General features: G+C 43.3%; 1 protein-coding gene across 1 annotated transcript in view; it reads right to left on the bottom strand.

Moving 5' to 3' along the window:
• The window catches only part of LOC135208764 (protein FAM91A1-like), a gene marked incomplete at its 5' end in the record, with an annotated part of 50419 nt that overhangs the window by 16313 nt on the left and 19943 nt on the right, over nucleotides 1-14163 (bottom strand). The window contains 3 exon segments of the mRNA XM_064241274.1: nucleotides 886-946; nucleotides 1676-1824; nucleotides 2396-2559. Of these exon segments, the coding sequence (XP_064097344.1) occupies nucleotides 886-946; nucleotides 1676-1824; nucleotides 2396-2559 (374 nt within the window).

The following is a 14163-nucleotide window of genomic DNA, read 5'->3' as shown; positions in this document are numbered from 1 at the left end:
AGAACCCCCTGAATGATGTAGGCTTATGGGGACCACATAAGGACTTTGTTGCATCCAGGGTTACTAGCATGACAACTTTAAACTAAAGTAAGGAATTAATTCACATACATTAACTTTTTTACTCTTGATATAACTCAAAGTAAGGAATATAAAGAACTAAAAGTAAGGAATTAATTAACATACATTAACTCTTTTACTCTTGATATCTATAATTTACATATTGCATTCAGGACTTTGTGTAGTATTTTGTACTATTTGTTGTTATACTTTTTACCTTCCAGAGCTACCAGACTGGGATTTTAGTGTACTCCAGGATCTACCAAAGGATTAGTGTACAGTGTAATAAGTGTTTAGTGTATAATCTAACCTAAGGATTAAATTGTGTACATTGTGCTGTTTATAGTGTCACAAGAGTTTAATAAAGAATTATACCTTCAAGAACCATCCTTTGGCATTGAAATAACCACACTACACATCATGCAATACTTGCATGTCACACAGGTAAGGTCTCTCTAACTTTTTCTTAGTTTAAGGCATATTTCCAAGTGTCGTTCCGGCTTACGACTATTTTCGGCTTACGACGCGCCTCAAGAACGGAACCCCCGTCGTAACCCGGGGACTGCCTGTATAGTACATAACTACTTCACAAAATCTATTGGAATTTTATATACGATGTGAATATTTCCAACAGCAACCCCCCTTCCCATTGCCAAAGTTCTAGGCAAATTTTATATCACCTGTTTTTTTATGGTAACAAAATAAGACAACCAGACAAGTACTTTCATGTTATTTCAGAAAATTAAACAACATCCATTACATTCATGCTTGCCCAGGAAGTTAAACAAATGAATCTGGATGGAATTTTTTTTATTAAATAGTACTTACTAGAACTATCAAGTGGAAATGGAATATGCTGTATACAAACATCATGATACCACCCATATGCCTGTAAATAGGAAAAGATGCCATTAATCTGAATATTCCTGAATAATTTTACAGATCACTGTAACCTAAGCAAAATAACCTAATTAAAATAAAACTTTGCTAGGCAGAAAATCTCAAATTCCTGAAGCAATTTTAGAGTTGTTTTGACATACAAGCCATAAATTTTTGCCTTGAACACTAATAAAAAATACTATGCCTATTCATATTAGAAATATGAGTAATTAAAATAAAAAATCCACAGAGTATTTTTTCCAGTCAAACTGAAGCAATGTATATTATCCAATAAATATGGCTATAAGTAAAATAACACTTTGCTAGGAACAAAATCTCAAATTCCTGAAGCAATTTTAGAGTTGTTTTGACATACAAACCATAAATTTTCATCTTGAACACTAATAAAAAATATGCCTATTCATATTAGAATATGAGTAATTAAATAAAAAATCCACAGAGTATTTTTTCCAGTCAAACTGAAGCAATGAATATTATCCAACTCATATAGCTATCTACCAACTCACCAAGATGAGGAGTCAAAAGAATTTACTAAAAGTTAAAGGATAAGCTTACACTACCTACTGTCTGAACAATGGTACTCCTTCATTGGTTAAATTAATCTTGAGATTGCATGCTATCTCTCCTGCCAGCAGATGAACTCAACTCTAAAATAAGGCTTTTTACTTGTGCAAACACAGAACATCAGATTACCTTCAGGTAAGAAGATGAATTTTACCTGAATAAAAACTGGAGAATGCATGAGTGCTTCATTCACTGTGGTGAACAATGCTGCAAGTGGAACAACAGTAGGGTCATGACCCCAAGGTGTAACTAAAACCTTCTCAAATCCTACTAGACATTCTGGTAATCTGCGTAAACGTTCACCTGAAAATAAAAATTCCAGTGCTGAGTTACTTTTACGTACATCTGGGGGAAGGGTAACTAAAAACTCAGCATACAGCATGATTCATAGTATAAAAACCCTAATGCATTTTTAAAAAAAAAACATACATATAAACATAGAATTTAACAAAGATAGAGTAGAAATTGCAAGGAATACTACAGAAAGGAAGAATACATACATTCATTTGAAAACTACATATCACGCATGACTTACGAAAGAAAAAATATAGCAAAGAAACTATAACATCATGAAGACCTAAAGGGATTACTCCATTCTTCACAGAATAAATTCTGAGCCACAAATAGTTATAAAATTTTAACTGTACGATTTAGCTAATGGTGCTAGACACTTTGCTTTCATAATATTTTTAATGTAAAGGTACAAATAACATACCAATTTCTGAAAGCAAATATCTGTGTCATGATTGACTGAACAACAAGGTCACCAACTCTGAAATGAACAATGACTATAATATTTATAACAATACATGCTGCCATCAACATACATTCTTGAAGAGGGTACAAGTTTCCAAGATAAAAATTATATTTGTACCTTTTGGCAAAAGCAATGACGGAGGACCTGAACCAGTTACATGGTAAAGAAACAACTTAAACCATGTAGAATTTACTTCTGGGATCGCTGGACCAAAGTGAGGGGGAGTTTCACCATCTATCGCTGAGATTTCATAACTTAATGGGGCCATTGATACCAAAAACCTGTCAACATAAAAACATAAGAATGTCAAAGAATAATTCCAATTAATAATAAAATCCACGTCTTAACATAAAGTGGTGGACAAGAACGATAGTCCTTAATTGTAACACCCCTCTCACCTTTTCCTAGGGCTAGGAAAGGGTGAGAGGGGTGTTACAATTAAGGAGGAAAACATTGCTAAATATACCTTAAAAAATGTAAGAAGAGAGTTTGAATGAAAAGGCACAACAGGGTAATGACACTTTGAAAGGGAAGAAGCAATACGGTCTTACCAAATATTTATTATAAGATAACTCAGAAAAGAGGAAAAAAACTTTACGGGCATAAGTACTGTAAATGAATTCAGAGAAAACTACATTATTATTACTATACAGCAATTCAACAAGACCAATAAGTCACTTCTTTATCTGAATTACTTTTTTGCCATTGATTTGTCATTCCCTTTGAAAGTTGGAAACTGGAGAAATGTTAGATTTAAAAGAATATACGTACAGCTTGGATGGAGAGACCAAAAGAAACAAGCCAAAGCACCACATGAAGAAAATTGAGCTTTGCTAAGGCATGGCTTGCAGTTTGGGGATACAGTGATCCCCCCGTATTCCCCTCCCTGCGCGAATAGCTCAAACCCGCAAATAGTTAGAACTCCCTTCTAAAAATGCTTATATCTGCCTATCTTGAAGGTTCAAATACCAGATGATGTATACCTAAAGTATCATCCTACATCAAATATACCATTGAATTGGTATTATTAATATCATTTCAAAGTCATCTTAAACATTTTACCATTAGAAATATATAAACAGCCAATAACAGAGAGAGAGAGAGAGAGAGAGAGAGAGAGAGAGAGAGAGAGAGAGAGAGAGAGAGAGAGAGAGAGAGAGAGAGAGAGAGAGAGAGAATAACTATGATAAATACATATATGTTTTCCAGAGAAGAGAGAAAGGGAGGACTGAACAATTATGCTTGTCTGTATATAAATTCTTTTGCTGAGAGAGAGAGAGAGAGAGAGAGAGAGAGAGAGAGAGAGAGAGATAAAAGAAGGAAGATATAGAAACACCAATTGTATACCTTACATAACATCCTACATCAAATTTACCTTAAATTATTATCATATTAATGTATTCATTTTAGAGATTGTATTAATATAATTTTAAAGTAATCCTAAACATTAGTACCATTAAAGGTATATAGGTACATACATACGTACTTCTAACACTTGCAGCCAGAGAGAGAGAGAGAGAGAGAGAGAGAGAGAGAGAGAGAGAGAGAGAGAGAGAGTTGTCTTTACAGTATATTTAAAAGAGTGAAATAGAAAGATTATTGTATTTAAGATACATATAAATTTTGTAATTACAGTTATAGTATTATTATTTTACATATTACAGTATAGTATTATTATTGGAAAATATTAATAATAAACTTATTACATACCGTATATACTCGCATATTATGCGACTTTTGAAACCTAATTTTGAAGCTAATTTTAAAGGGGTCGCATCATACACGCGGTATAAAATTAGCGTTACCGTCTATGCTTTCCCAAATCGGCAGATCGCGATAGTTACTACCGGAGGAAAACAGTAGATCTTTTAAAAAGTTATGCTTTACTACTTGTACTTCACTATATCCAATAATATTGTATGCATTCTCATATTACTACTATTGTATTTTAAAATACAAAAGAGCGATCGTGCGCCATTTGCATTATTTTGGTTTATACAACATGTTTAACTGTTCTAGACTAACCATCTATAATTTCCAAATCTGTTGATTAAGGCACAACACCGAAGGATTTTTTACTTTTTGTTTTGCTCAGTAAAAGAAACATTTGTTACTTGAACTATTATTTTCATTTTAGGATACGCAGGTAAGTGAAAATTTATTAAAGTAAAAAAAATGCATAAAATTAATAAACTAAAATCCTCCAAAGTCACTCTCCGTGTCCGTATATCATCAAATACTGCTCTGAATTCTTTGCCATCAAGGCAGTCATCATATTCGTCATCTTCCAGATCTTTGATCATTTCATCTTCATCTCCTGCATCTTCGTATAGGACATCGTCAATTCATATGGAAGGTATAGTCTTGTCACCGTGGCGAGCTCTCTGGCGTGGCTTTTAAAGATCTGCTCTTAAGCTAATTTTACAAAAACAACAACTGCCCTTGTGTGACAGACCTTTGAATGTCCTAGAGACAAAGCCCGAGGCTATAATTATAAGATTATAAGGGGTTTTCATTCCCAGGTACTTTAATCTCCTTCCTATTTGCCCTGCTCTCTCTCTCTCCTAAATCTTACAGCTGTCCGAGCGAGAGCTTTTTTTATGGGACAACATAGGCCCGCATTTCGCATTTTCCATACCTATTTATTTTGTATAAGATTGCCCTTTCTCGGCTGTGAAGTTGATGTCTATCCATGGCTGTGAGATGACCAGGAATAACTTGTAAGTCGGTGTCAAAGTCACTCCACACTTAAGTCAGGCCAAAACTTTGCCATATCGCATTCAAGCAATATTCAGTCATTGTTTCCTATCTATTATTTTCTCAGAGAGAGAGAGAGAGAGAGAGAGTCTGTATACGATTGTTTATTTTCTCACTCGTCAAACTTACTGTTATGCTTTATTTCATATTTCCTTGCTCACCAATTTATTCTATACCTACGATATTAAGAAATCACGATATGTGTAGAAGGGAGAACTGCCTCCAGACTGTACAGTCAGTATGGATTTAAACGCACGTGGAACTGGTTGAAATATTCGCAACAGCACCAAAATGAGATGCCCTGTTGATATAAAATCTGACTCTGTTTCTTGTTATTGGATAAAAAAAACTTTATCAATCGTGAACCTACGTAATTTATTTAGAATTCTGCGCAACGGAAAAGATAATATTTGATATCTGTAATGGGAGAAATGGTTTTATCTCTGTTGTTGTTATAAATTTGGCAGATATGAGATCAAACATGTGGGTGGACCAAAACAGCCCAGCCAGAGAGCTCAGCTCATTTTGTAAATACTATTGTTTGGCGTGCTAGGCTTACCCGATTCATTTGGGTGTGCGCTGCAGCTGCTGCTACTGCTACTCAAATAATCGCATTTTTCTCACTAATCCCAAGAGTTGATCATGGAAAATCCCAAGATTAACCAAAAATCCCAAGATAATAAAATAATTGACATATGCCAAGCTTTGGAGTCCTAAATATTTACTCTGTCTATCAGGAAAAGATACTGATAAATTGAATTGACGGTATCTTTCCTGAGAGAGAGAGAGAGAGAGAGAGGGAGAGAGAGAGAGAGAGAGAGAGAGAGAGAGAGAGAGAGAGAGAGAGTGTATTCTTCATGTAATCAGTAAAATACACTAATAAAAAAAAAAACTACGTACTGTATGCAAAGCACACACATCATTGTTAGCTTCCTGTGTGTTACGTGTAAACGTTCATTCTAAGAAATTCACAGAGTAGTATAACTAACACCTGATTGGCTGGTTGGTAGCCATGGAGATCTGTTATCCAATGACTGCCCTCTCCTTCTGTTCTATTTATAGACATATGCCGTGGATGACACTAGGTTCGAACGTTACCATGTTCGTGATTTTCTGACTGCTGACGGCAAAAATTACTCGATAATTTTCTTTATATAATTATTTCTTCGTGAAAACAATAATATAATATGATCATTTTAACTTTAATGTATAGTGGTATGAAAAATACCAGTGTGTCGTAGCGATGCGTCATCAATATAGTGGTATGAAAATACCACATGGTGTGTTGTAGCGATACGTAATCACAAAGTACAAACCCTTTTCCCGGACCATCCTCAAAATTTTACGACTCTTCAACTGCAAGATCGATATGGTGAAATATATTATATAGTCATACTTATTGTTGAAATTCACAAGTTGAACTGCAAAACATTATCAGATTTTGATTGTTACGTACATATATTTTTTGTGTTTTACGGAATGTTTGTTTAGAAAATAATAGCTATTAGTGAACATATGATATTAATTGTCCCACTATTTTATTATAGGTGATCTTAATTATCTCACATTCATGTAACAGTATTATATTAATACGTATTTATTTAAATAAACTGTAATGAATAAATAACAATAATGAAAAACATAAAGGAAAAAAATGTTTTTGCTGCAGTAATGATGTTTGTTTGATTATGCATCTGACCTCACATTTCCGAAATTGAAAAATTCCAAAAACCGAAACATCGGAATGTGTGTGTACTGCACATTTTTTTAAACGCACACAATGTCTACACATTTACTGATACCCGTTGGTGAAAGACTCAAATTACAGTATTTATTTCTAAGAGAGAGAGAGAGAGAATGATTTAGGACTCCAAGGAGTGTTATTTTTACAATTATTTTATTATCTTGGTATTCTTTTTTAATCTTGAGATCTTCTATTCAATTCTCGAGATTAGTAAGAAAATTACCGTAACTTCACTAGCAGCAGCACACATCTGAACGACTCGGCCATTAGCACGCTGAACCACCAACCTTATGAACTGACCTCGGAAAAGGAACTCGCATGATACATGAGATACATGACAAAACCACTGTTTATTGGTGAAAATTTTGGGGTCGCATGATATGCGAGATCGCACGTTACTCGAGTATATACGGTACATGTACCATAAAAATGATCTCATCTTAGTAAGAGAGAGAGAGAGAGAGAGAGAGAGAGAGAGAGAGAGAGAGAGAGAGAGAGAGATTGCATAAAAACCATTATGCTGATGGTCAGGATATCAGAGCGACAAGAGGGGATTGGCAACTCGCAAGGAAACCAGAACAGCCATCACATAAATGACAGCTCAACGAGAAGAAGTTCCAGAAGACTGCTGGGCCTTGACCCAGGCTAACATCCCAAACATCTCTTGAAAATGGGCCACAGATAGGGCCTGAAAGTACTCAAGTGTGTAGTAAAACTAAATGTAAATACTTAGAAGTAAACAAGTTACGAAGTGATTTTGTGGGTTTCTTTTTCAATCTTCAGAAGAAAACTGAAAGAAGTTTTTGTTTGGTTCATCATGTACCCACAGCAACATTACAACAGAAGTACATTTCAACAACTGTATGAAGTCGCTGGAACTCAAGCTGTTCATTATGCAAGAAGATATGAAACACAACTTTACAAAGCCAAAGCCATGAAAAATAATATCTGGTTTATAAATGAATGTTTGAAGAACAAAGTGTGTCCAAAAACATATGGCAGGATTGGAAGAAGACCCTGGAGTGGAGAAGCATTCAGCAGTTTTCAAGAAGGATACATCAAGGATCAGTTGCAAGAGCTTAGGGAGAAGAAAGAAGCTGCATTTGCTGGTGTAAGGAGTACACAAAACACACTTCAAGAGACCATAAGGGGTGAGTGGTCCAAAAAAGTTGTTGGGCAGGTCAACAGTAGAGTAAACTTTGATACAAATGGTCAACATTAAAAACAAATTTGAGTTTATTCAGTAATTCGGTTTGGATAAAATTTAGCAATATGGATAATCTCAAGTAGATTATTGACTAGGGATGAAACAGCAGCACTAGGGCTAGGATTAAATTTTTGTGCAGGGACTACAAACAATATTAACATAGAATTCAACAGCAAGATTAACTACCTTACTGTTGAACATCACAATGATTTAGCTCCTTTTCTCAGAGGAGTGATGATAGGGAGTAATGAAAGCAAACTTGGAGATATCTTGCCAAGGAGATTTAGTATCGCTCTGAAGGGATTAAAAAGCTACAAAGACATTAGAATCATGAAAGCTGACAAAGGGGGAAGTATTGTTATCATGAATAGTTCAGAATATAGGGTTAAAATGTACAGGCTACTAGATGATGAAACTACTTATGCTAAAATAGAGAATCCTCCAACAATTCAAAAGCTTCAGAATACCTTTAATCAGATTGTGAAGAAAATAATCAGTAGACTAGGTAATGGGAAGGACATGCTATGCAATAAATTAATCTCAAGTAAATTACCTGAACTTGCATATATATATGGCAGCCCCAAAATACACAAGGAGGGCTGCCCACTACGCCCTATTGTTTCTAGTAGGAAATCTCCTAACAAAAAATGACAATTTGTCCAAAATTGCATTTTTCCTAACTATACAAAACCTGAGGTCCTTTACAATAGGAAGGTACTAGCGGCAGCTGGATAGGTCGTAAGCTTTCGAACAAGGGGTTCGGTATGTTAACTGCTTGTCCGGCAGGCTCGCTGATGCGCGCGCGACTGGGAGGTAAACAAATCACTTTTGTTGCTTTTGGCCCCAAGCAAAAAACTGCAGGAGTGAGGGGTGGCATGGAGGTGGTGGGGCTATGTGTAAAAGGACCTCAGGTTTGTATAGTTAGGAAAAATGCAATTTTTGGACAAATTGTCATTTGTTCCGACACGGCATACAAACCTTCGGTCCTTTTACAATAGGAAGACTCACTTCTTGGTGGGAGGAAATCTGAGTCTTTTGTGAAACAGACTGGTGTTCGCCAACCTTGGAAGTCTCCCTGGTCGTAAGAGCGAGGGAGGGATCCAAGCCTCTGTACGATGGATCGGGGTGTGTACCGCAGGATCAATGGTCAGACCTCTGGACCGAGTACTAAGAGAGAGGCAAAGCGTATCTCTTCGTACCAGCAATGTAAGAAACTTGTTCCTGTACAGGAGCAAATATAAAGTCATGGGTTTGACTCTTGTAGGCATCCACTTACCCCCCCCTTGTAGGAGGAAGTGGTGGATATTCTGCTCCTATCCTAGTGAAAGGGATAGGATGGGGCTCTGTCACATAGCTCACCTGCATCTCGTCCTCATCCAGCGTAGTGACGACCGTGGCCTCTGCCCACAGGTAGAGGAGGAGGAAAAGAGGGAAGAGGGAGCCAGTCACTCACTCACTCACACATCCCATCCACACAGTCACACCAGGACTCGATGCTGTTTCAGCCTGCGAGGGTCTGGGTTAGCTACAACTTGTTGTTGAGCAGCCACCACGGGTCCCAAGGAAAAGGTATCCAAGGACCTGTGGGCAATATACCAAATGGTAGAAGGACGTAAAGGTAGTCTGGTTAGACCAGACCCCTGCCTTCAGGACCTGCGCCACGGAGAAGTTCTTACGAAACGCCAACGAGGGGCCAATACTTCTGACTTCGTGAGCTCTCGGACGGGACGTACGGATGTCGTCACTACCATCAGCCTCATACGCCCTCCTGATGACCTCACGTAGCCAGAATGAAAGAGTGTTCTTGGATACTTCCTTTCTTTGGTTTACCCCGGTGCTAACGAAGAGGCGGTCGCACACTCAGGACCTGAGGTGTCGAGTTCTTCTTCAGCGTAGCGCCGTAGCGCCCTCCCCACAGGAACCAAAGCAGCATCTCATCCGCAGTCAATTATCGGTTCGGGGAAGTCCCATTAGGGAGGGAATCCGTGAAGGACTCGAACCTGTCGTCAGGGACCGACGGTTTCTGAGTCTTCGCAACGAAGGGTCGGGACGAAAATCTGAGCGTTCAACAGATCCCCCACCATCCCCTGGAGTCAGTGTCGTTACATCATCGGAAAGGACCAGTGGAAGTTCCCCTACTCTCCTTCTGCCGATTTGCCAGGGCCAGCAAAAAGAAGGGAGGGTCTTTGAGGGTCAGATCCCTGTCTGCGACGGACCCTCTCGGCGTGGCATCGAACCGGCAGTTCGACAGTCAAACCCTCCTAAGGGACGAGAGTCACATCCCACGCAGGGGGCCTGAGCTTTCCCTAGGGGGTGGGCAAGAACCTTTCGAAGCTCCTTCATAAGGCAAGGAGATCTCGAACGAGTTCGAGATGTCCAATCCCCTCAGTTTCAGGACGAGAGGCCAGGGTGGCGGCTCTGTATCCTTTCGACTGTGGGGACTGAGAGGCGCTTGTCTCGGCGAAGAAAAAGACCAAAACGAGGGGAAAAGGAAATCCGCTACCTGCTGAAAGAGTGGCTCTGGATGAGGAGATAGGACCCCACAGTTCTACGACCACCAACCACAGAAGACGGCCCCCCACTTCCCACCTGGTTACAAACAGCTGCATTCGGACTGACGGCACGTTTTCCAGCATCTCTGTTTGCTTAGCGACTACGAGAAAAGCCTCTCGTTCGCAAGAGATGGTGGAATAACCAGCCAGCCCGTGAAGACGTAGGGACTGGGATCCCCCCCCCCTGCCTCGGTGGTACCGCCTCGACCGTTGTGGCTGGGCGAGAAGGTTGTGCCAAGGGGGCAATCTCCTCTCGGAGTTTCCTCCGGCGAGAAGGAGCCAGCAGGTCCGGATACCAAATGGACCTGGGTGGCCATTTGGGAGCCAACCAGGATCATCCATGAAGAATTCCGGGGTGAACCAGTGCTCGACTGATTCACCTTGCGAATCAGGCTGTGAAACGGGGGAAAAGGCATAGACGAAGAGGTTGGTTGGACCCACAGGGCGTGTTTGGAAGGCGTTCGTCCTCTGCAGCTGCCCATGGGTCCGGCGCACGGCCCGAGGCAAGAAACCACCTGGAGCTTCCTGTTGTGCCCGGGTGGGCGAACCAGTATCCACGACCATGGGTCGCCCCACCACAGGTCAGAAGAGCCTTTCCGCCACGTCTGGTGTGTACAGACCACTCGGTCCCTTCCCTATCACGTGATCCCACGACGGCCTGAGGAGTGTCTGCTACTAACATTCTCTTCCCTTCCCTGGGAATGTAGCGTGCCGACAGACTCTATTGAGTGTGCCTCGGCCCACTCGTGCACCTGCCGAGTCAACTGGTACAATGGGAGAGACACTAGGCCCCCTGTTTGGGTTTTTGACGTTAGGCCCACTACCGTGGTGTTGTCGCACATCAACACCATCTGAGTGTCCCATCAAGACGGTCCTGGAACTCTTGGACGAGCGGAGGGAACGCCTAGGCCTTGGAGTTGCCCAGGGTACATTGATGTGAAGGTGCCTTGTCGTTCCTCGTTCCCCACACTCCTGAAGTCACGGCAACTCCTCCAGGGTGGTTGCCCGCCCCATCCCTCGGTCGATGCGTCTGAGAACAGCTGCATGTTCCGGCGGGGGGGGACGTTGCGCCAGAGGCACTCCTCTTTTAAGAGGTTCATGTCGTCCAGCCCACCAGGCTAGGGTCCTTTGATCCTCACCTCCGGTGTCAGTGACACTGGAAAGCCTTGGGGGGATCCGTCGCCTGTGACCAACCTCTCCTTTAGTCTCCACACTGAAGAGGACCGCAGGTGAAAGACGCCCGTGAGGGACTAAACCTTCTCGAGTGGACGGACAGGTGTCCGATCACGCACTTGCCCATCCGCTGCAGCTTACCTGTTCATGCCGAGACAGGGCAAACTGGTTGGCGCTGCCTCCCTGAATACCTGCTGATCCGCGAGTCTGCGGGAAGACCTCGCCCTGCATAACCGTGTCGATCAGGCATAACCCAGGTACTTCATCCTTCTGCTTGGGGCTCGGAGATCCGACTTTTCGAAGGTTCACCAAAACGATTCCCCAGATCGCGACCAGAACTCGAGCAGTCCGATCACTGTCCTGTAGGCAAACTGCGAGCGGGAGCTGCCCAGAACTAAACCAATCGCCGAGATACCCTATCAGCACGTTATCCCGTGCGAAATGGGGCCCACAGCAGACACCAGAGTGTGAAACACTCGCTGTCGGAAACACCTGTTGGGGCGCGGTTGAGAGTGACCGAAGCAAATTGCCCTGAAACTGGTTACACCGTCCCAGTCGGAGGATGAAGCGGAGGTACTTTCTAGGAGGACTGATGAATGGGTATTTGGAAAATACGCATCCTTCAAGTCCACTGAAAGCATTGAAAATGTTCTCCCCTGATGGAGTCGAGCACTGAACGTGCCGTTCCAATCCCATGTGAAACGGGTCTGGCGAACAAAACCGGTTCCAGAGGAGAGAGAATCATATCACCGGGCGCCAGCCTCCCGTAGACTTTCCCTTTCCCACCAGGAAAGAGTCGAACTGTAAAAAGCCCGGTGACTGATTCCGTGACGATTTCTACAGCTCTCTTGCTCAGCAGGTGTTGATACTCCTGTTCTCCAATCTAACGTCCTTCGATGACCCTGGAATGTACGACTGCTGTTGGACCAGGGTTGGAGGTGAGGGGGGAGTGGGCCGAGATTCGGAAGGGTAATAGATATCCCAGGTCTCGGCGCCGTTAGCGCTGCCAAGTTGCCCAAGGGTGGCTGGCCAGGAACCCCACCCCCCCGAACGTTCGGCAGCAGGGTGGGGGAGGGGAAACGCCGTCCCTCAGCGGTTTCCCCCCTTTTTCTTCGACTTCTTCCCAGAGCCTCAACGGGTAGGCAGGAGGGCTGGTTACGGTGCTCCCCTTTGTGTAAGAAGTCGAAGAAGACAGAGTCTTTACCCCGGGGCTTCGACGCAGCTACCGGTCTAGCCAACCGAGGAATAGGGCGGGCTAGCCTGAGCTCTTTGACTACTTGGCCGCAGTCCGAGGGCTGCCCAGAAGACCTTCGGAGGACGCCTGCTGGTGAACCAGACGGTCCCTGACTGGCGTCAGGTGGCCGTTCTGTCCACCGCAGCCCGTCCATCCATCTCCCTGGGAAGGAGAGACGGTTGGAACTCCGTTAAAGGTACCGGTTGACGAAGTCCCAACAACGCCGCTTCACGCCCGGCCGCCCTGGAAACCCGAGTAAGGACAGCGTCCCTACGTCGGAGAACCAGGTTTGGCCCACAGGTTCACCGTCTGGTGGGCAAGGAAGGAGATGGCTCTTCCCCCAGACTGGCAAAGTCTCCTAAAGGCCGAGTCATCTTCGCGGAGAAATTCCCCCGGAGTTGGCTGCGACCTTAGATACTGTGAGGGACCAACAGATCTAACCAGGAGACGGCCTGGAAAGCTGCCATGGCAGTAGATTCCAGGCCAAGTGCCTCTTGCTGCGAGAACCATAGGTTCTCGGACAGGAGCTGCTGCAGAGACACACCCGGAGTCAGCCTGGCTAACTCCGGGTTCACCTGTTTGGGCGGCATCGGGTCCTCAGATGGCACGTAAAAACGCCGCTGTCGCAGCAGAGGAGGTGGAAGCAGCTTGCTCGACCTGCCAGACTTGAGAGAACCGTCTTGCCCGGAGACAAGCGATTCTACCTGGTCCAGCACTGAGTCGGCAAGCTCGGAACGCGGCAAACCCACCGTCGTCTGGGTTCCCTCTTCGGGCCCCAGAACGACTCGAGCCGGGACGTGGGCTCGGATGGTGGGAGCGGCGATCCTTCCGCGGTGCGTTGTGCTGACGAATCAGCGCAATAACCTCGGCAAAGTTCCTCTGGATCTCAGGAGTGACTGCGTCCTGCGGAGTCGGACCATCCAGTCCCTCAAAACAGGAGCATCTCCCGAGACCCTCCTCCCTCGAGGGAGGAACAGCGACAGACCCCTCTCGGTTCTCCTCCAACCACTTGTGCATACGACCTGGCTGGTCCGAGAACCGTGCCTGGTACGTAGGACGACGTGGTGGATCCTGAGGGGCGCACCCCTCACGATCACTCCTCAATACCTCGCCCCTCCCGGTGTAACCCGAGGAGGTTGAAGGTATGGGAGAGGCAGACCTGACGCTCCCTCCTCGCTCGCTGGCAGAACCAGTGGGCTTGGAAGACTGCAGGCGATC

This window comes from Macrobrachium nipponense, chromosome 35, assembly GCF_015104395.2.
Source record: "Macrobrachium nipponense isolate FS-2020 chromosome 35, ASM1510439v2, whole genome shotgun sequence".
Lineage (NCBI taxonomy): Eukaryota > Metazoa > Arthropoda > Malacostraca > Decapoda > Palaemonidae > Macrobrachium > Macrobrachium nipponense.
The sequence above is the reverse complement of the archived record's forward strand: the minus strand, read 5'-3'. Positions and strand labels throughout refer to the sequence as shown.